At 44.5% G+C, this 24671-nt stretch overlaps 1 protein-coding gene across 5 annotated transcripts in view; it reads right to left on the minus strand.

Annotated features, from left to right (window-relative positions):
- Positions 1-8476: 8476 nt before the first annotated feature.
- The window catches only part of ACOX3 (acyl-CoA oxidase 3, pristanoyl), a 30870-nt gene continuing 14675 nt past the window's right edge, over positions 8477-24671 (minus strand). For all 5 annotated transcript variants that reach the window (XM_083698256.1, XM_083698258.1, XM_083698259.1 and 2 more), the window contains exons 8-18: positions 23565-23661; positions 23124-23306; positions 22285-22407; positions 20516-20636; positions 20271-20393; positions 18478-18591; positions 14020-14135; positions 11978-12152; positions 11108-11175; positions 10388-10474; positions 8477-9356 (exon numbers count right to left, since the gene is read on the minus strand). In XM_083698256.1, the coding sequence (XP_083554382.1) occupies positions 9237-9356; positions 10388-10474; positions 11108-11175; positions 11978-12152; positions 14020-14135; positions 18478-18591; positions 20271-20393; positions 20516-20636; positions 22285-22407; positions 23124-23306; positions 23565-23661 (1327 nt within the window). In that variant the 3' untranslated portion in view covers positions 8477-9236. The remainder of the gene's footprint in view (positions 9357-10387; positions 10475-11107; positions 11176-11977; positions 12153-14019; positions 14136-18477; positions 18592-20270; positions 20394-20515; positions 20637-22284; positions 22408-23123; positions 23307-23564; positions 23662-24671) is intronic.

Here is a 24671-nt window from a genome sequence, read left to right on the forward strand (position 1 = left end):
ACCGCTTGAGTGTAAAAAAACCCACAACTACTTCAAAGCGGTTTACAAAAAGTTAAAACAAGGAAACGCAGAAAAAAATACAATACTTTAAAACATACAAAAAATTAAAATACTCAAACAGATTAAAATTCATATGAGCACTGCTAAGCAAGTGTGTTTTTAGCCAGTGCTGGAAAGAACAGAGTGAAAGTGCCTACTTGATATCAATAGGCAGGGAGTTCCACACTAAAGGACTGAATCCTTTGCTGTGATCCTGGTGATTATTAGCAGTTAAGTCTTGAAAGACAAGCTCCCATTGGTTCCCAGGCCCTGAGCAGCTGAAGCACATATGTAGAGCAGCTCTGCCAAAGCCTTGTTCCCACTGTAGAAAAGGGAATTAAAGAGCTTTGCCTTTGTTTTGGCTTGGGTGGGAGTGAGTCAGTAGGTGGAGCCCATATGGCGGTTCAGCACTTGCTCCATTCAAATATGGCCCCTGGTATAAATTAAGCCCTGCTATTGCCAGCAAAGCCAATTTACACATTGGATCTGCCTAGCCCCGTGTGGGGATATATGTCTCCAGTATATAATATGTGAAGTCTAGCACAACTCTCTCACTCCAAGCTAGAGGGTCCAGATAGGGCAGCTGTTGCAAACAATGGTTTGGCTCGAGATGAGATTTCTGGTGAGGCAGTAAGAAATCATAGATCCAGCCAGAAGATTTGCAAGGCAAGGTGCATAAGAACTTCTTAAAGTCCTATAGCCTGGGTTATTCACCATAGAAAAGTATCAGGGCAACAGGTAGCCAAAGTACTGCTATCATCACTCTCAACCCTTGTGCGTTTAAAAGTATGTTTGCTTAACCTAAACCATAAGGTATTCATTACATTAGATGTACAATAGATTATGCTGCACAGAGCTCTATAGTGAAGTCCCTTGAGCTGTCCTAGTTTCCTCAAAACCATTAATCACTGACAAGATGTCTCACACATCCAGTAAAACGGTTTCATCCAAATTCTATGAGTTTTATTCCATATTAAACATTTTTAATAGGAATTTTATGTCCAGCTTTTGAGATATAACATTCTAATAACACGTTATTGGATCTCCACCAACTCTAACATATGCTTAACATATGATGATGATATAATCTTTATTGTAACAACTATCATTTCAACTGCTCAAAATACACCCCACCCTGATATAAAAGGAAGTGTTTCTATTTTTAGAACATCTCGCCTAGTGCCCATCACATCTTTGGGCAGCAAATTCCTCGTTAACAATGAAGTATTTTCCTTTTGTCTGCCCTGAACCTGCTGCTAAAGGTGAGTCAAAGGAGCACATTTCACCGTCCTGGGCACTTTCAGGAGGAAGGCTGGGGTATAGCATGGGTTGGCAAACTATGGCCCGGGGGCCAGATCTGGCCCAATTGCCTTCTGGATCCGACCCATGGACAGTCCGGGAATCGCTGTGTGGATTGGCGTGGGGATTCTGATAGTTCGGGCTGCGCCATTCCCCCCTCCCCACTGCGGTGGCACCTCCCCCCTCCTGGCTTCTCCCTGCCCTGCCTAGAGGAGGAAGGGGGCTGGGCTTTGTTGAGCCAATGTTGGCCGAGTGCCATTTTAAGCAGCCCCTCTCTGGAGCCAGCCCTTTCGCACCACTTATCGTCCCTCCGCTGCTGCCAGCCCCTGCCGCTCGCAAGGCACAGGGAAGCAGCCACTGGGGCTCGTCCGGTGCTGTGGAGAACGGAGGGGAGAGTCGTGAGGCGGGTATCTATTTCCCCCCCAAAATGTAGTCCGGCCCCCCACAAGGTCTGAGGAGCAGTGGAATGGCCCCCTGCAAAAAAAGTTTGCTGACCCCTGGGATATAGAGTGATTTAATTAATAAATCCAGGCCCCTTTTAAGGCAGTGGCACAGGGAGGAATTATTCCAACCCACACATGGTGTGTGTGTGTGTGTGTGTGTGTGTGTGTGTGTGTTTACACATGGAGGCCACATCAACTCTCCAAATGTGCTTCAGCTGTTTGTTACGCATCTATGAGAATTTGGACAAGAACACTAAAGGCATCAGTGTCTAGTTTGCCAAGACGTCAAATGTTCAACTGAGGGCAGAATGCAAAGCTGTAGAGAATACTGCTCTCCAACAAGCAGACAGTGTAGAGAAAACATAGTGTCTGAACCCGGCACGCCATGTTTATTTGCACATTGGACAGAGTTGCACACCATTTTTTTTTGTAATGGTTAACAAAGCGAAGGTTGCCTGGGCTACTTGCAGCTCCTTGTCAAGCAGCTGATGTTGGTGTGACCTGAAGAGAAGTGCCCTCTGGAGAGCAGGACCACAGATCCGTTCAGGGAGACAGGGCATTTTCTGCTTGTGAAGAAGAGAAGCTTGAAGGTCTGAACTGGTCTCCTGTAGAAGAATGCTTCCACTAGAGGGGAATGCTGAGCTTCTTTGGCTGAAAAACTACCAGTTGAAATTGACCTAGGAGGGGAAGCTTAGCACTACCCTAGACTCGGTTTAACCATTCTTACTGCCTTCAGCTGCAGAGCCACAGAAACCGCCCTCTGCTGCCACCTACTGGAGGCTCCCCAGTTGGGGCTGCAGCCTCTCTGCTGCCACCTGCTGCTTGGAATTCCTTATTGCGTGACTCTCAAATTCTGCTGTCATTGCTTGATGTTGGTTTCTGCTTCCTTCACTGTGCAGCGAAGTGCTTGTCACGAGACAGGTGTTTACATTCCACAGTCAGCGTACTGTTGGGCTTCCCACGGGAAAGGGAGACTGGATGTGACGTACACTGGTTTCCTGTTTTTCTCAGTTCTCTCTGTGTTTCCGAAGAGTGAGGATGCTTCTCTGCTCGCAGCAGAAGCAAGATGCATGTATGTAATCTCTCAGCTTTGAAGTGTAAATAAAGTAATGTAGAGTATGTGGCACGTACTGCTCATTATTCCACTGCGTAAAAGACTCTGCAAAAACAACATTTTTGGTTCCGGGCCCAGAAAAACGCAGTCATTTGGTTATGGACTCCAGAGGAACAAAGGAGCAAAGGATCGGAACAGCGGCAGAGGGACGGATCGCTCTGCGCGTCAAGTTGATTGATGAGAGGTATGTGCTCATGCTCCGGGCTGCCTGCCAGCTCCTAATTAATGGCTTTATGGCTGGACTTTGAACTTTTAAAGCCGTTTGCCACGGCACAAGCGTAGAGGCTTGGGGGAAACCGAAAGTACCTTTTAAAAGTGCCTTTGGAATGAGGTTTGAAGCAGCAGAGACGCAGCTTGTATAAAGCAGCTTGATTTAAAGCAGCAGAGATGACGCAGAAGGCTAATGCCAGAGTCATGATGGCTAGCTGCAGAAGGCTGGCTGATGCAAGTGGGGAATCTGATGCCAATCAGCCAAATGCTCAACTCAGAGTAGCCTGTGATACTGCCGTGATTCAGAATGAAGCAGACTGCCAGGGTGCTAGCTACATGGGTAAGGGGGAGTCTTCACAGACGTCATCCCATAGTGCAGTGGAACCACCAGATGGCGCCAAAGCTTTGAAGGCAGTGAAATGCTACTCGTGTGGACGTCTAGGCCATATGAAGAGGGAATGCAAATATCCCAGGGCCAAGACAGAGCAGCGCAGCGAAAGCTCATCGCGTGGAAAAGGCCAAAGCAGAGGCAAAGGTCCGGTGTCCAGGACAACGCAGCACAAGGCAATGGTCTCACGCTTCACTCCAAAGGTTGCAAAGGTCCAGAAGACGTCTAGATCTTTCTTCGTTGTTGATTCAGCGGCGACCCATCACATGTGCAACGATAAGTGACTGTTCGTGTCTTTTACACCGCAGGAAGGTGCGATTCACCAGGCGGATGACCACACAATCCCCAGTAAAGGCTACGGAACTGTTGTTCTTCACAGTTTGGACTTATCGATAAAAGATGTACTTTATGTACCAGATGCCAAACATAATCTACTCAGCGTTGCGCAGCTGAATGAACGGAACATTGACGTTTCCTTCAAGAACAAGAAATGCATCATCACAAAGAAAAATGATTATGTATTGCATGCTGAATATGTTGATCGTTTCTTTGTTTTGTATTTTGATGATGTTGTGCAGGATGAAACTTGTTGCATTGCAGGTACTAACAAAAGTTTGCATGCAGGATGTATTCATGATTTTCACCGGAAATTTGGTCATTTGCATTTTGAGGCAGTATCTAAAATGCCTGCCTTGGTTGAAGGTATGACTATTAAACCCTGCAGGTACCACATGAAGTGCAAGGCATGCGCAGCAAACAAGGTAAAAATGGCTGCAAAAGGTAAGGTGTCTAGTAGGCAAGCTACAGAACCATACCAGGTTGTTCATGCTGATTTGGTTGGATCACTATCGCCCTCTTTGGGTGGAAACAGGTACTTCATGGTTCTCATTGATGCATTTTCCAGGTATATTTATGTGTACAATCTCAAGCAGAAATCAGAGGCTTTTCCAAGGTTCAAGGAATTCTGTGCTTGGTTGGAAAATGTGCATGATAAGAAGATAAAGACTTTTTTCAGTGATCGCGGGGGAGAATTCACTTCTCAGCAGTTTGAAGCTTTTCTGACTGAGAAAGGAATTCAACACGATTTGTCTAGTCCTCGCTCGTCATGGCAGAATGGACTTTGCAAGAGGGCAAATCAAACATTGCTTCAAGGGTTAAAAACCTTGCTGCATGATGCCAATCTTCCAGAGAGTTATTGGGCCGAGGCTCTCTCGTGTTTTACTTACAGTTATAATCGCAGGTTATCTTCAGCGATTGGTTGTACCCCCTATGAGAAGATGTTTGGCAAGAAGCCATACATCAAACACATGAAAATTTTTGGTTCTGACATGTGGGTTCACTCACCACAAAGCTCCAAGTTAGGCAAGCGTGGATTGCATGGTATCTTTCTAGGTTATCAGAAAGGTTCTTACAGAATAATGATGACTGACTATAAGACAATTAAGCTCACAAGAAGTGTTGAGTACAATGCCAAGTGGGGGGAGAATGTGGGAATTTTCCAATGTTATCCTGATGACAGTGATGAGACTGAGGATAGTCAAAAGCAACCGCAACAACCCACACCCACTGATGAAGGTTCTGATTCTGAGTCTGAAACTGAATAGGATGATTCAGAGGATTTCAAGAGTGCGAAAGCCTCTATGCGACCCTCTGAAAGCTCTGATCAGGAATTGGAGGAACCATTGTTCACAATAGGTCACTTTTCTCCCAAGAAGGAAGAGGAGAGTGTTGAAGACTTGAGGCTAATTCGTAGGTCACAAAGAGCCACAAAAGGCAGACCTCCAAAGAGATTTGCTGATGAATTTGCTAAGATAGCAATAACAGCTGTTAATAGCTCCAAGAAGGTATTTGAACCTTCAAGTTTCCAAGAAATCCAGGATTTGGATTCAAAGGAAGCTGAGCCATGGTTAAATGCCATGAAGGCTGAGCTTGATTCCTTAGAAAGGAACAAAACTTGGGAGCTAGTTCCAGTAGTTCCAGGAATGAAACTGCTTGGAAGCAAATGGGTCTTCAAAGCGAAGACAGATCAAAATGGCAAGGTAGTCAGACACAAAGCCAGATTGGTAGCCAGAGGTTTTGCACAGGTACCAGGTGAAGACTATCACGAGACCTACTCACCCACAGTGAGGTATGAGAGCATTAGGCTTATGCTCAAGCTAGCTGCAGAGGAAAATCTACACGTTAGTCACCACGATGTGAATACAGCGTTTTTGTACGGATCTCTAGGTGAATCACTTTATATGCTTCCACCTGATGGCGTACAGGTAAAACAGGGATTTGTTTGTGCTCTGAAGAAGTCCCTTTATGGTCTCAAACAAAGTGCACGGTGTTGGCACACAAAACTCATTGAAGTATTGTTTTCTCTAGGTTTTCAGCAAGGGAAAGCTGATCCATGTGTATTTGTCAAAGAGGAGGGGCAAAAGAAACTGTATTGTTTGTTTTATGTTGATGATATCTTATTCTTTGGGAAGATGTCACAATGTACAATAACGCCCTAGCTCAACTGAAAGAGCACTTTGACATGAAAGATCTTGGTGAGGTAAACAACTACCTATCTCTGGAAATAGAGAGATATCAAAATGGTAACATTCTAGTACACCAGTCACGGAAAATTGCTGATGTGTTAAACAAACTAAACCTGATGGATGCTAACCCTGTAGACACACCAATGACAACAGGTTATCAGGTAGATGACACTGAAGAAGCATTTTCTGACACTACACTGTACAGAAGTGTGCTAGGCAAGCTAAACTTCATTGCCAGATGTTCAAGTCCTGACATTGCTGTTAGCTGTAATTTGCTAAGCAGACAAGTCAACAATCCTACTCTTAAGGATTGGAAAGCTCTGAAATGCATAGCGCGGTATTTGAAAGGCGCTATGCATTACAGACTGAGATTTAACAATCAGAAATCTGGTGGTCTTGAGATATTTGCAGATGCAAGTTTTGGAAGTGACACTACAGACAGGAAAAGTACGTCTGGAGTTTGCTATATGTACAATCAGGGTCTATTTGATTGGTCATGCAAGAAGCAAACAACAGTTAGCTTAAGTACTTGTGAAGCTGAACTGAATGCACTATCTTATTCACTTAAGGATTGTGAATGGTTGTTACAATTGTGCAAAGACATGAAAATTCCTGTCAAATGTCCAATCCAGGTTTACCAGGACAACAAAGCATGTTTGGCTTTGCTGAATTCTGAAGGTTGTAAGCAAAGCACGAAGCACTTGCAATTAAAGTTGCAACATGCTAGGGAACGTATTCAGAAGGGACTCGTAACGGTGTCCTATATGCCAGGTAATGAAATTCCTGCTGATGTATTGTCCAAGATTGTATCAAGGGATCAACACTGTACCTATGTGCAGAAGTTGGGTTTGTACTGATATTGTACGAGCACGCTGCCCAGTGATGTTCACAGAAAGGGGGAGGATGTTGGTTTCTGCTTCCTTCACTGTGCAGCGAAGTGCTTGTCACGAGACAGGTGTTTACATTCCACAGTCAGCGTACTGTTGGGCTTCCCACGGGAAAGGGAGACTGGATGTGACGTACACTGGTTTCCTGTTTTTCTCAGTTCTCTCTGTGTTTCCGAAGAGTGAGGATGCTTCTCTGCTCGCAGCAGAAGCAAGATGCATGTATGTAATCTCTCAGCTTTGAAGTGTAAATAAAGTAATGTAGAGTATGTGGCACGTACTGCTCATTATTCCACTGCGTAAAAGACTCTGCAAAAACAACACTTGCATCCCCAAACTAACTGTCAGTAAAGCCTAAGGGCACAGACTTCCTTTGGCATAGCAGCATCTTGGGAGAAGGTGGAACATTCTGGACTAAAATCTATTTGTGTACTGCACCTTATATTTTTAATCTCCAGTTGATACAGAGATTAGTGTGGTTGTTAGTCAGAATATCCCCTATACACTGGAACCTGGTCCTGGGTGCTAACCCAAGGGGGGTTACACCACAATTTCCATTCATTTTATTCTGCCCCCCCCCCCCTCTCTCTCTCTCTCTCTCTCTCACACACACACACACACAATTTTACCTAAAACGCTTATGAAAACAGTAAACCCCAGGAAATAAAACTGAGGAACCCATTTTCTCAGGTTTCCTATAGAGAAAAACCTAAAACTCAATTGGTTCTTCGTGTCCCTATGTTTGCATTCTTTACTAGAACTAGATCATAGTGGAAACAAAACAGGTAGAGCAGTGTGTGATGGTTATGCTCGAACTGTGTGCATGATCCTACAGGACATAAATGTGACTTCCATGTATGAGCCTGCAGTAAGTAAAACCTAGAGGTGGCAAGTCCACTTGGATAATAAGCCACAATTCTGTTAAAGTACATTTTGCAGGTAATCAGTAAAATCTCTGACTCTGTTTCCAGATTTGTAAAAGGTGCTTGTCATCAAAAGTGATTTGTGAAAGGAAGAAGCAGATAAGCTTTTGCAAAACTGCAGGAGTATATCCCATTGCTGGTTGTTGGTAGGGGTATATATCCAAGTGTTGCTTATCAGGTAATGGAGGTAGTAGGCATAGGGATAAATAATAAAAGCGTTCCACGCAATATTTGGATTCAGAGTGTGCAGTGAGAATTTGTGACTTGTTTTTCCTTGAGGTGGTCAATGTATTTGTGGACTCAAACTGCAGAAAAGCGTTCAGATGACTGAATGATCTTGTGTGCCTTCTCTGCACATGAAAACTAGAGGTCAGGAAGAGGTAAGGTTAAAGCCATTCTCTCTGACATCTATCAAAGTCATCTTGTGAAATAACATGCTGACTTTACCTTGTACAACAACGGTCTTCTGAACAGTGTGAACAGAAAAGATCCTTGTGAGAGGCTGAGGTTTCTGCACTCAGCATTCAAGACTGTACTTCAAACTGCTTTTTTATTTTCAGCATTTTTATCCTTTTAAAGGCAACCAATAGTGTAGCAGAAAATTAAAGCAGAAATGTTCACTAATCTTATGGATTTTTAAAAAAATGCATATAAAATAAAACTATTTTATTCATCATTGTTAACATTTGCTATATCTTGTCAGCACAAAACATTTACCCCAAAATATGTAGAAGGTATAACATATATTATGTTTACCTTTCACAGATTAGGATTTTCTGACACCAACTTACACTTAAAATTAAAATTAAAAAGTGCGGATAAAATGCAGACTGTTGGTAAGGTGATATAAAGTTCAACATTTTCATTAACTTCAATTGGACCATGAATTAAACAAGAAACTAAATATATTTGACTACAGATGTGCAAGATACGACAATTAATCAAAGTTAGAAAGTCCTTATCTGCTCTGTATTCCAGGAGAGTGAACTTGTTTTAGGTCTTTGGGCGAAATTGTGCATGCCCAGTGCCTCTCGTGGCCTCTGCAGGAACTCTAAGGGAACTACATAAGTTTACATGAACAGAGCACACTGCTGACTTTGCAAAGGTATAATTCTCCTTCAATTTGTTATAGCTATTTCCATACCTGGAATCCAGACTTAAACTATCATGGTCACTTCGACAACTTCAGGCTCTGAGTAGCAGCCCATTTTAAAGTGACTTCATTTCCGCAAGTCCTGACTGACTGACGCAAGTGGGAAAGGTCAGCCCCTCACTCTGCCAGTAGTCAGGGAAATGGGCTGGAATGCTATTTCAAAGGCCTTTCCTTCACAAAAATTACCTTCTTCAACATGATCCTTTATCTAATAATTTCAGATTACGATTAATTATCCACGCCCTCTCCAATTTACATTTACATTCTTGATCTCAGCCTACCTACAACAGGTTTATTAGTACAAAATTCTGACCACCAGGATGGCCTCTCCAACACCTTACTGCCTTGAAGAACGGTGCTCCACAGGTTTTTATACAGCTGGAGGGGGAGAAAAACAGAAATGGTTTCAGCAACAGCATTCCTTTCCAAAATGTTCAGTCTTTGCAGTGGTGTCACCTTGATCTCAAGGAGGCACAATGAGACCTCCATTTAATAGTTTCCCTGTATTGTTACATTTGCCCATATCTCTTTTCTAGGGTGACCCAACACAATAGAGAATTCTGGCAGGTGCCGTTCAGCAGAGGCTAAAAGTCCTGCGAAAATTCTCCTTTCTATGCAGCAAATGAAAGGAAAAGAGCTCTGCCTTCCCTCACTCTCTTTCTCAGGGTTTCTCAACTTCATAATAATAATAATAATAATAATAATAATAATACCACCTGTGTACAATGAAATTAAGCGAGCCCCCCCCCAAACACTCAATCTCATTGTACTCTGTGTGCTTGTAACACAACACACCAACCCCGAAAGTCAGTTGCACTATATTATTTTCTGTTCATATTTCTGTCTCTCTCCTTAAAACCCCCAAAAGCTAGATAAAAAAGAGGGAATGGTGATGCCACCACAGCTTGGAGAAGACCAATGTTTAGAGCAAATAAACAGATAAATCATTTCAAAAGAACATTATGGCTAAATTGAATTGAGCTGCAGAGTCTGAACAATGTAGTCAGGTTCCGAGATTATCAAAGAGCTGGTGAGCACATCATATGGTTTTTTCTGTAGCCTGTGCTTACAGTCAAAGTTCTTCAGTTTGTTAAGTTACTTCATTTACTTTGGCCTGGTGGAACGGTTTCCTGGACACCTCTTCTAAAACGGTTACCTTCCCCAAGCAGAGGTGCCTCAAACTCAAGGATCAGAAAGGCTGGAATGTGCGGTTTGAAGTGAATTTACTTGCAGCATCAGAAGAATGCAACATATATTCATGCTGCTAGACTGTGGGTCTTCCCTCTCCGCCACTATCAAACACACACAGTTTCTAGCTGTGACACAACAAAGCACAAATATTGAAAACACAAAGTTCAAAAAGAGGCACAGTAAACCTGAGTCAGAGCTTTGCAAAAAGACTTGTTTACCTCTCCATCAGCCCTGCCAATTGGCGAGTTGAGAATGAAGTCCGGAGGAGCAATCACATCTACCAAAGCCACAGCCTCTTGCTTCAGCTGTGCAGGAAAAAAAGTTAGACTAGAAACTGGGTGTTCTGATTAGGTTTCTACAACAAGCAATAAACTACAGAGCTGTAGCGTAACTATTTTGGTAAGCCACTAACAGCCAGCAGTTTCAGATTTCGAATATGGAAAGCTCCATAATCTTCTCCAATTTTCATTTTCATAGAACCTCATGGGCCATTGCGTCCAACCCCCTGCAATGCAGGAATCAAGTGTAAAAAAAGCTCAACTATTTTGGGGTTTTCCTAAAGAAAACACTAAGAAGGGTGAAGCATTTTGGGGTCTTCACTTGGGCCTGTATGCCTCCGAATTTCTCTGTAGAGCTCATCAATCACAGCTCTGACTTCACTCATAAGCTAACAACAATGACAGGCAAGAGTAGGCTCATATACCTTGCAAACCAATTGCTTTGAATGATGCCCACACATTTTACTTCATAGCTTTCAATCTAAAGGCTAGAGACTTGCACTTTTTGTTTAAAGGAAGCTCAGGGTCTGGGGCTCCTGCTGCCCCTGGACCCAGGACAGGAGTGCGCTCTTGCCAGCCAGGATGCCAACTTCCAAATAAAAGAATTACTCTTAGTCTACAGGTTACTCAGCATAATATTTAAACCAGTCAGGAACATACCTTGGAACACAGTTCTAGAATTGCATCTTGCACAAATCTGCCAGCATTTGCACCTGAAATGTAGCCACCTGAAAGATATTTATCATGATAAAGAAGCTAAATGACTCATTTTGGATCAAAAAATCCAGATCTGTGGGGTATGAAGAATGTTATCTAAAAGTGAGCAGGTTTCCCCTTCATGGATGAATGGGAAGAGGACTTGGAATCTGGTGTCCAAGTGCCTCATTGTGGCTCTCTGGTAAGGGAAGAATACTGAGCTGGCCGGGGTCAGCGACAGTCCTGGGAGGAACAGACAGAGTTGAGGCAAAAACTTTGTTTTCTACCTCCGAGTTCCTATTCTCCTCACTGAGCTACACTTCTCATAATGGTTTAACAAACAAATCCTCTTCCCAGGGAACTCTGGGAACTGTAGCTGTGTGAGGGGAATGGGGGTTTCCTAACAACTCTCAACACACTTAACAAACTACAGTTCCCAGGATGCTTTGAGGGAAGCCATGGCTGTTTAAAGCGTTATGGCACTGCTTCAGATATGCAGTGCAGATGGGGCCTTTAGTTACCTTGCTAGTTTTGCCTTTAAGAAGATTGCACTCCACAGCTTAAGGCAAGTTTTGTAAGAGGCTGGATGTCAGAAGAAAAGGTTTAGGAAATTCAGTATTGTATCTTAAAACACAGCTCCCCCAAGCTGTGAAGTAGAAGAGGACTGGGGCTAAAAGACCAGAGCTGTAAGACTGTATAACACATTTACTGCTTCCTTGGTGCAGAAACTACACTGGGTGCCTGAACTTACTTAAATGCAGAAGTAAATTTGTAAGGGCACTGAAGTGTTTGCAGATTTTAAATTTTACCATGTAGGCAGAATGTTGATCTCACCTTGGTAGAGTACTGCCATGTGCTTATTTAAAGACCATAATCCATACAGCGCACATATATTCTTCAGTACCGGCTGGAGGCTAGCTGGTGTGTTGGAACTGTGAACGTAGTCATGATATCTTTGCAAAACAGTGTGCTCAATAAAAGCTATAGCTAAGGAACGACAATAGTACACCTTGAAAAAAGAAAGAAAGAAAGAAAGAAAAAATCAACCATAGCTACAAATCCAGGCAAAGATTACTAACTGTTCAAAAGCAATAAGTAAAAGGCACCCAAAAAGAAGTTGAAAGGCCCATTCTTATTATCCTCTCTGTATCCTTCAGGGCAATCTGTGCTGCATAAAAAGGATGCAGATTGTACTCCGAAGCAACTGTGTGAAGGAATGCTGGTGGCATATATAGAACTCAACATCCCAGCTGAACATCTCTCATGCGATTTCGGGGGGACAGGTATGCAAGACGGATGGTGACACTTCTGTAATATGAGGCAAGGTTGGGCATCATGTCTTGCAACTTTCATCACTAATCCGTTATCTGCAATTCTCTTGTTCCTCCCCCGGAGCTTCTATACAGTGGTTGGGCCTGAGAACGAGGCCACTGTCTCTGGAGTTCTGGTTGGGAAGGCCTTGAGATCCTGCCTCCAGGGGTACATTACATGGTGTCAGTCTGTTACAGCAAACAAGGAAGCCCTGTGGTACCTTAATGAGTAACAGCACCGTGGGACTCTCTGCTGTATTTAATACACTGTAGGTACCTTGGCAAATATTAAACTAGGATGAACCATCATAACTAAGTGATAATATTGGTCCCTCCAGCTCTTTAGAAACATCCATTTCCAACCTCTAGCTTCATGAACTCTTAATTTGGATTGGTCTGCCACCATGATCTACTTTCCCCTTTTTTCACTAGTATCCGTTGCTGACTTACCCCACTATTTGACATGCCCATTCATGCGCTCTGGAGGAAGTCCAAACACTGGACTGACTTTGCCGATTTTTTCTGCTCCTTCTCCCATTATTTTCTCATGCTCTGCCCCTTCTCTGTTATCTTCCTGATGGAGCAACGATACCCTGATCCACACTCACTTGTAACAGTCCTCAGCACCTCTTCTCTACCTTTGACTCTCTTCCAAAGGCTTTTGTCATGCTTGTTTCCCACCAGTGGCAGACTTGAGTACTATAGCATGATGTGCGAGGCCAAAATTTGGTGCCCCCTCCCCAGCCCTTGCCCTGCCTTCCCAAAGATGGCTAAGTGAGGTACCGAGTTTGGGAAGGAGACACAGGGCTCTGGCCGGGTCCTAGAGCCCTCCCATCTCCTTCCCAAAGCTGGGAAGTGCTAACTAGGCTTTGGGAAAAAGGCAGGAGGACCCTAGGACCTTCTCAGAGCCCTGTGCCTCCTTCCCAAAGCCCAGTCCCTCACTTACTGGGCTCTGAGAGGGTGCCCCCTTGGCTCAGCACCCAGTGCATGAGCATCACTTGCAAAGCCCTAAATCCATCCCTGTTCCTATATTCACTGGAATCTCTCTGCCTCAAGCTCTTAGGGAAGGCAATAGCATAGTGAGCATGGAACTGAATTATTATTGTTGTCATAGGAACTGTTACTGCCTGGACACAAAACTTAATGCAGGACTTGGGATGCCCTGGACACATTCCATAAGGTTCCAGCCCAGCATTTGGGAGAAAGAAGGTTGTGGCTCATTACACAAGAAATCTCCTGATGTCTAGATCACATTTTCCACCACTTGGTGTTAAACTCACTAGTTATTTCTTTTAAAGTAAAAAATGCATGCAGGAGGTTATTTGGCTGTAAGCCTGATGGCAGGGTTTATTCTTTTTAACTTAGTTGCTGTACAACAAAGCATGAACTTTAGGCTCCAGCTGAGTTTGAGGTCCTAGGTGCTTTACTTTTCATATTTTTGTGAAAGGAAGTGTGCAATGTATAGTGTGTATGTGGAGGGGAAAGGCAGCAGAAAAGGGCAACATCCATTAAAATAGCCCTGTGCATGAAATTGCTCCGCAACATAAAATCATACAATGTGTTTACCTGACTGTTGTTCCTTGCCTCAAATTCACTGCAACCACATTTTTCTTGGTTTCTCAGCTTCTGGAAACTCTCTCGGAGCAAGTAACAAACCAGCCACTTGTATCCTCTCAGAAGTACTGAAAAAAGAAAGGTCAAAGGTTTAATGTTTTCATTCAAGATAAAATGATTAAAAAATCCTTATAAAGCAGACGGCAAATGATGCCGATAGTTTGCATCAGAATCTGAGTTTCTGTAATGCACAGTCTGCATTTTGCAGAAATAAGGTTGAAAAGCATCCACAAAATTAAATATTCTGCTGCTGAAACTTAGCTTTGCTCCACCCCAACAACTTGCTGTTCATATAAAGACAGAAGAAATAATTTGGCATTATACCAACTAATAGAGGATAGACTTGCTTTCATTTTTGATACTTCTATTTAAGGCTAGTGAACTAATTCATGATCACTTCAAAGCCCCATTTTTCCTATGTAAGACTGTATTCTCCTTCATCTGCTGCTGCATCGTGAGTGCTTGGAGTGTAAGGCCTCTCCCTCCTCAGGCTAATTCCATCTGGCCTAGGGGGCGGGGCCCAGGCTCACCTCCATGATAGTTTTAAGGACACGGGTGCTGCTGCAGCAAATGCTAAAGATGTTTCATATATTTTAAGGTTTTTAAACGTGTTTTTATTGCTTATTTTGTTGTACCACCGTGAATGGTGGTTTTTATCTATGTATTTTTGTTTTGTTTCATCTTGTTTTGTTTTGGGGTGGGATATTAGTGGGGTGGGGATTGATTTTGTTTGGCATAATTGTTTTTGGTTGTTTTGTTTTTCTATTTTGTAAATGGAGGTTGGTTTGAGGCTTGGGATTGCTACCGTGGAGGGGCGAGGGAGGTATGGTGGTGGGGGCAGATGTTATAGGCGAAGGGGATCGAGATACGGACATGCTCGTACCCCTTCCAATCTGTGCCCCATCCCGAGAGACGAGGGTAGGGTGAGCAAGGATTACTCACCTCCGTCACTGGTGTTGTGCAATGCCAGGTCTATAGGCAACAAAACCGCCACCCTGCGAGATTTCTTTACCTCGCAGGGGGTTGACCTGGCTTGTGTGACGGAGACCTGGGTGCGCGAAGGGGTAACTGTTACCTTACGAGAGATGGCGCCCCCGGGTTTCTCCGTCCTCCACCAGTCGCGGACTGTGGGCCGGGGGGGAGGGGTGGCATTATTAATCCGGGAAGATTGTTCTTTCAGGGCTCTACCATCGCCATCGATCCCTGGCATTGAATGTGTTGGCCTAGTGTGGGGCTCCGAGGAGAGCTTGGCTGTCTGGCTGGTGTACCGGCCACCTAGCGCACCAGCAGCCACCCTGTCAGGCCTGCTGGAGGCGGTGGCCGGCTGGGCCTTGGAGTTCCCTAACCTATTGGTATTGGGAGACTTCAACATCCATGATGATGCCACTCCCTCCTCACAGGCTCTGGACCTGGTGTCTTCCATGGCGACACTAGGGCTCTCCCAGTTTGTTTCGGGCCCCACACATCAAGCAGGCCACACGCTGGATTTGATCTTTGGCGCCGGTATAGATGTGATCATGTCTCCTTCGATGAAGGTGCCATGGTCTGATCACTACACTCTGAAAGCCAGGATTGACTTTCCACCCCCACCCTGCTTAGGTGGCGAGCCGATTTGGGCTCGCCCACAGACGCTGATGGACCCTGATAGATTCCGCCAAGCCTTGCGGGACCTTGCTCCCCCTGGTGACTCATTGACTGAGCTTGTTGAGGGCTGGAATACCCAGCTCCTGGCAGCCATCGATGAGATCGCACCTAAGCGCCCTCTGCGACCCCGCAGAAACTGGGCTCCCTGGTTTACCGAGGAGCTTCGGAAAATGAAGCGGGACCTCAGACGGCTAGAGCGAGTATGGCGGGGTGCCCGTGACGGAGCCTCAAGAACATCTTATAGGGCTTTTATGAAAACCTATGAGATGGCAGTGAAGGCTGCTAAGAAGTCTTACTTCTCGGCCTCCATTGCATCCGCTAGCTCTCGCCCGGCACAATTATTTAGTATAATTCGGTCTTTAACGTCCCTTGAAGGACAGCCAAATTTAAATAACAATCTGACACACAGCTGTGAGGCATTTGCGAGCTTTTTTGCGGAGAAGGTCCTGTTGCTCCGCCATGACCTCCCTGCCTATTTGGATACAATAAAGGAACTGGAGGCCCCTCGACTGTCCTCGGGTCCAGTATTGGACCACTTTGACCGGATATCTCCAGCCGATGTGGACAGACTCCTCCGAGCTGGAAAGGCCACCACCTGTCCTCTTGACCCGTGCCCGTCATGGCTGATTAGAGCGTGTCCAGACGAGGTGCGGGCCCCCCTGGGGGATATCATCAATTTGTCCCTTGGCACCGGGATATTCCCAGGGGAACTGAAGGAGGCGGTGGTGCGTCCGCTCTTAAAGAAAACATCATTAGATCCCTTAGATCTATCCAATTACCGCCCGGTCTCGAATCTTCCATTCCTGGGTAAGGTGATTGAGAGAGCGGTTGCTGAACAGCTTGGTAGGTTTCTGGATGAAACATCTGCTCTGGATCCATTCCAGTCCGGCTTCCGTGCTGGTCATGGGACCGAGATGGCTCTGGTCGCCCTAACAGATGATCTCCGCAGGCAGCTGGATCGAGGCGGGTCGGGGCTGCTGATTCTTCTAGATCTGTCAGCAGCCTTCGACATGGTCGATCACGAACTCCTGGACCACCGCCTTGCCGACGTGGGAATCCAGGGCACAGTCCTTCAATGGCTGCGCTCGTTTCTCTCTGGTCGGGGACAGAGGGTGGCACTTGGGGGGGAATTGTCATCGCGCCACTCCTTGGTGTGTGGAGTGCCTCAGGGTGCGATTCTCTCCCCGATGCTTTTTAACATCTTTATGCGCCCCCTCGCCCAGCTTGTCCGGAGTTTTGGGCTGGGTTGCCATCAGTATGCTGATGACACCCAACTCTATCTGTTGATGGATGGCCATCCTGACTCGGCCCGACACACTAGCGAGATGTCTGGAAGCTGTGGCTGGATGGTTACGTGGGAGCCGGTTGAAGTTAAATCCTTCGAAGACAGAGGTCCTCTGGCTGGGGCGGGACGATATGGGATTGAGGGGGCAACTCCCATCTCTTGCGGAGGTGCAATTAGTGCCAGCACCGTCCGTTAAGAGTTTGGGTGTAATCTTCGATACCTCCCTCTCTATGGAGGCACAGATTACAGCTATAACAAAGGCGGCATTTTTTCATCTCCGCCAAGCTAAGCAGTTGGCCCCTTATCTCTCTCGCCCTGACCTAGCCACTGTGATCCATGCGACGGTCACCTCCAGACTAGACTATTGTAACTCGCTCTACGTGGGGCTGCCCTTGAGACTGACCCAGAAACTCCAGCGGATGCAGAATGCCGCGGCGAGACTCCTTATGGGGTCTTCGCTGCGAGATCACATTCATCCAGTACTATACCAGCTGCACTGGCTCCCGGTGGAGTACAGGATCAGGTTTAAGGTGCTGGTTTTAACCTTTAAAGCCCTATACGGCCTAGGACCCTCGTACCTACGGGACCGCCTCTCCTGGTATGCCCCATAGAGAAACCTACGGTCTGCAAATAATAATACCCTCAAGGTCCCAGGCCTCAGAGAGGTTAGGCTGGCCTCAACTAGAGCCAGGGCCTTCTCGGCTGCGGCTCCAATCTGGTGGAACGCTCTGTCACAAGAGACTAGGGCCCTGCGGGACCTGACATCTTTCCGCAGGGCCTGCAAGACAGAGTTGTTCCACCAGGCCTTTGGTCAGGGCGCAGCCTGACTCCCTCCTCTGGCAACCTGTACAGAATCTTGTTTAATCGGTTGCCATTAATTTGATTTTAATTAATTTTTATAATGAAATATTTTGAATGTGTGACTATTTGATTGTTTGATTATTTGATTATTGTTAGCCGCCCTGAGCCCGGCTTCGGCTGGGGAGGGCAGGATATAAATAAAATTTATTATTATTTATCCTCTCTACACTCATGTTCATCACTAACAACATTGTCTGTACTGAATGTCTTTCCCAGGCATCATCCGCCCACAGGTCCCATTTTCCCTGCTGATTTACATGCCTCAAGCCCATTCGCTCCTCACAGAGTTTTCGTTTCCATTGTAACATATGGCATAAAGCTCCAGTCATCAAAATCTCAGTCAATCTCTACAAAAGAATTTAAAATTTATTATGTCAAGGTGTTCCCTCCCATTCTACTGTCTCCAAGATGGGACAACCTTCTTCCTCTAGCAACCCACCCTCTAAACTGGTACTTGCCATAACAACCCCAGGGGGCTGGTGTGTGAATTAAAGGGAAGAAAGAATGCACAAGGACTTAACCGCAAGCCCTGAAAGGAAGAATAGTCAATGGTTTGTAGGGGAAAGGGGCCACACGCAAAATTATAAGCACATGACAAGAGATGCAATTTGAACAGTTACCGGAAGAATCCATGCAATCTTGAACATCTGACACTGTGAACTTCTGGCAGAGAATATGATCACAGTCTTCCAAAAAATCTACCGATCCCAATGGTGAAACAATAGGACCTTTGTCTGAAATGCCAATGATACGGAAACTAAATACCAAGTCAAAGTGTGTTAATGTCTATGCACTAATGGCTTTGAAAGTCAATGCAAGTCAAAAATCTGCTCATCGGTGCATTCAGCATGGCTAATTTGATTAAGCTGTTTCCCCCATTTCTCCAGCTTCAACCAAGCCAACTCTTTAACACATCTATGCTTCTGAGACACGGCCCTTTTATTTCTAAGTTGGAAGCCTTAAAAACAACCTCTATTAACCTGTACTTTGCACATGATGCACAACTGTGCACTCCTTAGCCTAATTGCATCACATAACAATTACGTTTTAAGTTAATTGGTTTAGGAACTTGAGTCAACTCTTCTTGAACTCACCCTAAGCAGAATAAAAACAAGGTACTCAGCGTGAAACAGTAGTCAGCCCTCCCTGGTATTCTCACATGACAATTAGACTGCTGTTCTGTTGTTTGAGGACACCAGGGAGCACAGACTACTGTTTCACACTGAGTACCTTGTTTTTATTCTGCTTGGGATGAGTTCAAGAAGAGTTGACCCAGGTTCCCAAACCAACCACAGACTATTATGGGTGCTAATTAAGTACCCACACCAATGTGTGTTAAAAATAATGCTTTCTACAGGATGTGCCTATTCTGAGATGCATGATTAGTTGTGAGGCAGCAAAGTTACAGGTCACCCTCAGTGAAAGTCCAAAACCTGCCAGAAGGAACAAGGATGGCGTCCAAGCTAGATCTTGAACCAGATTCCATGAGAAACCTCTAAAATGCATCAAGACTGCAAAGCCCACAGTTGGGTACAGTGGTGCCTCACAAGACAAAAAGAATCTGTTCCGCGAGTCTCTTCGTCTAGCGGTTTTTTCGTCTTGCGAAGCAACCCTATTAGCGGCTTAGCGGCTTAGCGCTATTAGCGGCTTAGCGGCAAAGTGCCTTAGCGGCTTAGAAAAAGGAGGGGGAAAGCGGAAAAAAAATCGCAAGGCTCGCAAGACAAAAACGTCTTGCGAAGCAAGCCCATAGGGAAATTTGTCTTGTGAAGCGCCTCGAAAACGGAAAACCCTTTCGTCTAGCGGGTTTTTCATCTTGCGAGGCGTTCGTCTTGCGGGGCACCACTGTATTGCCTTTATCAGAATCAAGAAAAAAGGTCACAAAAATATGGCAAGCTGTTATGCAAAACAGTGAGAGGAGGAAAAACCAAGCTTGTTCAAACAAAGGCCACAGGCTGAGTTAAGCCCATACCAGGTGCTACTGATAGCAGGTTACACACACTCTTTGAGAAAACAAAGCCTAGCTTTTAACTTTTGGGTCTGTTCTAAAAAAGGCATCATCCAACTGTGGACTTCTGGATTTCTGCTTACACTGCTTTTTTGGAAATATTTCAGTTTCTGATTGGGAGGTTTCTCTCACCTCTAAAATTAAAACCATCAAAGACACTAACATTTGCATCTACGGAGTCCAACGAACTCAAATTAAGAGTTCAAGTAAGGTCATTGTGACTCCAAACAGTACTAAGAATAGTTAAAAACAGGGTGCTGGAGTGCTGACCACCATTTCAACAGAAACACTGATAGGAATGCAGTAGTTCAACTTTGCAAACACACAACTGTGTCTGCTGGCAGTTTTACCCTGTCTCCACTTGGTGGGCTTCTGAGTCAGTGCAACATCCAAGTTCTACATACTAACCTTGGTGTTTGGCGTTCATCCAGCCCAATAAGTAGTTGCTAGTTTGCTGTAGCAGAACATTATTGTCTCCTTCATAGGTGCAATTTGGGTCGTTGTCGTTACGGATATCACCCAGCCGATTCACTTTTGGAAAGAACAGTTAACATGTAGGGACCTTGTATCAGTGAGCTGTGCTTATGATTTAAAATTTTATAAAACCACTTACTGACAATTATGGGAAACAATTATCCGTCAAGTTCACTTACTGGCCAGATAGCCATGTCCTCCACAAGCTTCTCTGCATTCCTGAGTTCCTTGTTGAGTCAGCCAGGAGGCCAGCGGTTTCCCCGAAGTAGATAAAGCATGGATTTCACGCCCGAGTTCCGCCTAGTAGAACCAGAGCGAACAATGAATATACAACACAACAGCCAACATGCTGCATTAACCCTTCTTGGTCCTCCTAGGCCTGAGGAACCATCAACTTCAGCACAGAGCAGAGCAGCTATGACGGGCCAAACCAGAGGCCAAGGATGTAAATCAGGGGTTGGCAAGGTTTACCTTGCCTGGGCTGGTTCACTCCAGCGGAGATCCCTCTGTGGGCCGGATCGTGTGCATGCACGCCCACCCACGATTTTCGGCATCTGCACAGACGTGATTTCCGGCGTCTGCGCATGCGCAGACACAATTTCCAGCAATGTGGAAGGAAGTCCCCACCCCATGCTGGTTTAGTGCAGAACGCGGGAAATCGCCAAGCGAGCAGCTCAGTTCGGATCATGGGCTAGTTAAACAACCCCTGTGGGCCACTTGCGGTCCATGGGCCTTAGGTTGCCGCCCCCTGACGTAAATGCTCAACTCTAAGCCTCTTTGTGCAGGCTTCTGGGTTACCAACAACCAGTGTTTTTTTCTGGGGGGACTTGGGGGTACACATACCTCTAAACATTTTGTGAATCTAAGTTTGGCCTCATTGAGGGGCAGTATTTCAACATGAGTAGGAAAATGAGAGTAGCCCTAAACATTTTTTTAGAAAAAAAAAGCACTGCCAACAACTGTGGGAAACTGAACAAGCAGGATTACCAACAAACGCACTAGCAATTTCCTGCTCTTTAGAGAATACAGCTCAGTGTATGTGCGTTTAGAACATGCAACACCTCGCTCCCCCCAAAAGGGCTCAACTGTAAAATTACTGTACTATTAAATTTATAGATGCAGTTAAAAGAAATTAAAAGCCTAGCAACATCCGTGCCCCTCCTTCATGCTTATAATTGATGTATTTTAAAGAATAAATGAACGATGCATCAGGGAAGAAGAGAAGGAATGTTTAAGAGGAGCAGATTCAGTTGAGGTAAACCAAGACTATTTCTTTTATTTAACAAAATCTAGATACCGCTTGATTGTAATACGGTAAAACCTCTGGGCAGTTTACAAGAATATTAAATGTATCATTAAGAACAATTTAAAATGTTTAAAGATAAACAAAAAACAACAACAACAACAACCTGTTTCACAGTTAATTAAAATGTAATTCAGATATTACAAGATGCTCTTCCCCAAACAAATAATAAAATTTGGCTTTCATGATGTGTTCTTCTTTACTGCATTATCTTCTCACTATTTATTTGGAAAATACAACCTTTGTACTGCTCCTATGTTGTGTAACTTTGATTATGTACTTTATCAAATGTACTTTTGATTTCACATTGATAAAAAAACTTTATATAAAAAGAAGGCACTGAAGAAACAATAGGCTATATTTGTGAAATTTGTTGTGCATACAGAACTGGGTGTTTTGCTCATATTCAGAAAGGTAACAGTGCTGTGCATTTTCCCACAGCTGGCAATATAGTTACTGTTTTCCTCTCATGAAATTGGAGTGCAAGTTGCCATGTTCTGGGCTGCAAAGCGTTTAGAGCCCTCTGGTGAGCAGAATAGGTACACTCTTCAGACAGCGGGATGCTTGAATCCTGCCAGTCCAATAATGGACCAACTCATTTCCCACGCAATGGCTTATAACGAGGAATTACTGACAAATCCTTACCTGCTGTGGACTTTTGTCCTTCATGAGGAGACCCATGTGGAATTCTATGGAGTTTATGAACAACATTTTGGAGAAATGGTCTAAGACATAGGTGGCTGCTAAATATGGCAGCAAGCGCCATTGCTGGAACAAAAATGAAATTTGCATGAGGAAAAACTGAGAGATACACATCCTTTTAAAACACCTTTAAAACACACAGAGGAGACATTTTTGTCCCCTTTGTAAAAGTGGTAATTTTCTTAACCTTCTTTCAGTGATCGATCATTCTGAGGGCCTTCTGGTGGTTCCCTCATTGCAAGAAGAGAGGTTACAGGGAACCAGGCAAAGGGCCTTCTTGGTAGTGGCACCTACCCTGTGGAACACCCTCCCACCACATGTCAAGGAAATAAACAATTATCTGACTTTTAGAAGACATCTGAAGGTAGCCCTGTATCGGGAGGGTTTTAATGTGTGATGTTTTACTGTGGTTTTATAATTTGCTGGAAGCCACTCAGAGTGGCTGGCACAACCCAGTCAAATCGGTGGCATGTAAAAAAAATTACAATCCTGCTTTATTCTCCCTGCAGCCCTCCTCCGCAAGCACTACTTTGGATTTTTCTGAGCCAGGGTTTTTAAAACTCCAAATAGCAAAACAAAAGCATCCCTCCTCATTTAACAAGGAGCCACCATCCAGTTCCAACAAAACAGTTATCCTTGTTCATGGAGGATGTTTGTTTCAAAGGTGTTATATGTTAAAGGAGGAACCACTGACCTATGTCTAAGTCTTATGTTTAATTAAGAGTCTCACTGGGTGCAAAATCTAGCACTTCAGGCTTTTAAAGAGCACTCTAGATTTTCACCTGCATTTGGTATTCAAGAACAGGTATTTCTTCATCATCTGTTGGTCCAAATTGGCGCCGGGTAGCTGAGAAGCGAATTGCTATTGATATGGCGAGCTTTAAATTGACCACAGACATGGATATAATCATAACTCTTCCATTGGACAAAGCACCAAGAGAAACTCCTAAACGCTGCTTGCGATCCTGGAGAAATAAGATAGGATAAGCGGAAAGGCTTTAAGGATTTGTTTGAACATTTTGTACCCGGCAAATTCTCCCCAAGTACACCAAGTGTAAACATTCAAAGTATAATATTGTGTTTATGTTCTTAATTATACTGCGATAAACTCTGGAGAGCATGTGAGGAAGAACTAAACGGATTAGGCAATAAAAGGAATCCTTAGTTAAGAGCAATTAAGTTTTGCATTAAGCACATGGAAGTTAGTTAAGCACAATTCATACCTTGAAGGCACTTGCATACGCTCCCTCAGCTGTGACATCTCCGGTTTGGTTCAGCAAGTTCCTTTTGGGTATCCTGACATTGTGAAACATTGCAAAGCTGCCAATCCAAAAAGAATGAATTAAAAGATAACACCTGCACATCCGATGAGCTGTAAAAATCAAATGCTGAATACAGAGACAGTTATTAGTTTCACAGAACCAAGAGCAGACATGATGTTAAATGCATGAATGCATTTAGTGTGTCTGCTTCTCCTTTCAGAATAACAGCTGCAGGGGGACTCCTGAGAAGGATCACGCTGCACGGGGCACTTTCGGTTGCAGTCAAGAGGTCCTGTTGCACTACGAGATCCATCATCCCTGACCACTGGCCATGTGGCTGGGGTTACAGGAGTTCAACATCTGGAGGCACAGGGTTGGCTCCATGTGACTTAACTCTATCATTCTTACATTTCAGTTCTGGTTATAGGCCTCCCTGGAGATGTGAAGGCTCAGGGGGAAATATGGAAAAATTGCAGGAGGGGACTGTTCCCCATTAACAGCTGTAAGCATTGCTACAATTTACTAGTTGTGTCATTTTAAAGGAAGCAATCAGGAAAACTATGTGCGGCACAATTCAACTGTCTCTTGGCAGGTGATGTGTGTGTGTGTGTGTGTGTGTGTGTGTGTGCATATGCGCGTGAGTGTAACGCAATGAAGTGACAGTGAGCAACACGTATTTTCTAAAAAGTAAATTCCACAAATAATCCACAGTCGGTGTCTTGGTTCACTTCCTTACTCAATCTGGTTTGCATTTGTTTGGAAGCTTCGCTGGTCATCTTTGGGACCAGACTCTTCAACTCAGTGCTTCCAACCTATAAAATGAGGGTTTCCTAGAACACCTGTTAAATCTTTGTCCATAATAGGCTGTGCATATGCAATCTGTTAATCTGCAGTGTGCTTGTGTTATGGATTTTGCTCGTGCTTTAGCCTTTGCTTTGCGCTGGTGACACAGCTGTAGTCCTGTGCCACTAGGCCACTATGCGGTAGTTTAATAACATGTATGGATAGTTTTGCTTGGTGGGCTTGTAAGCACATGCAGGAACTGTGCACTTCAGACATTGTCCACCC

This window comes from Podarcis gaigeae (assembly GCF_964106915.1).
Source record: "Podarcis gaigeae genome assembly, chromosome: 9".
NCBI lineage: Eukaryota > Metazoa > Chordata > Lepidosauria > Squamata > Lacertidae > Podarcis > Podarcis gaigeae.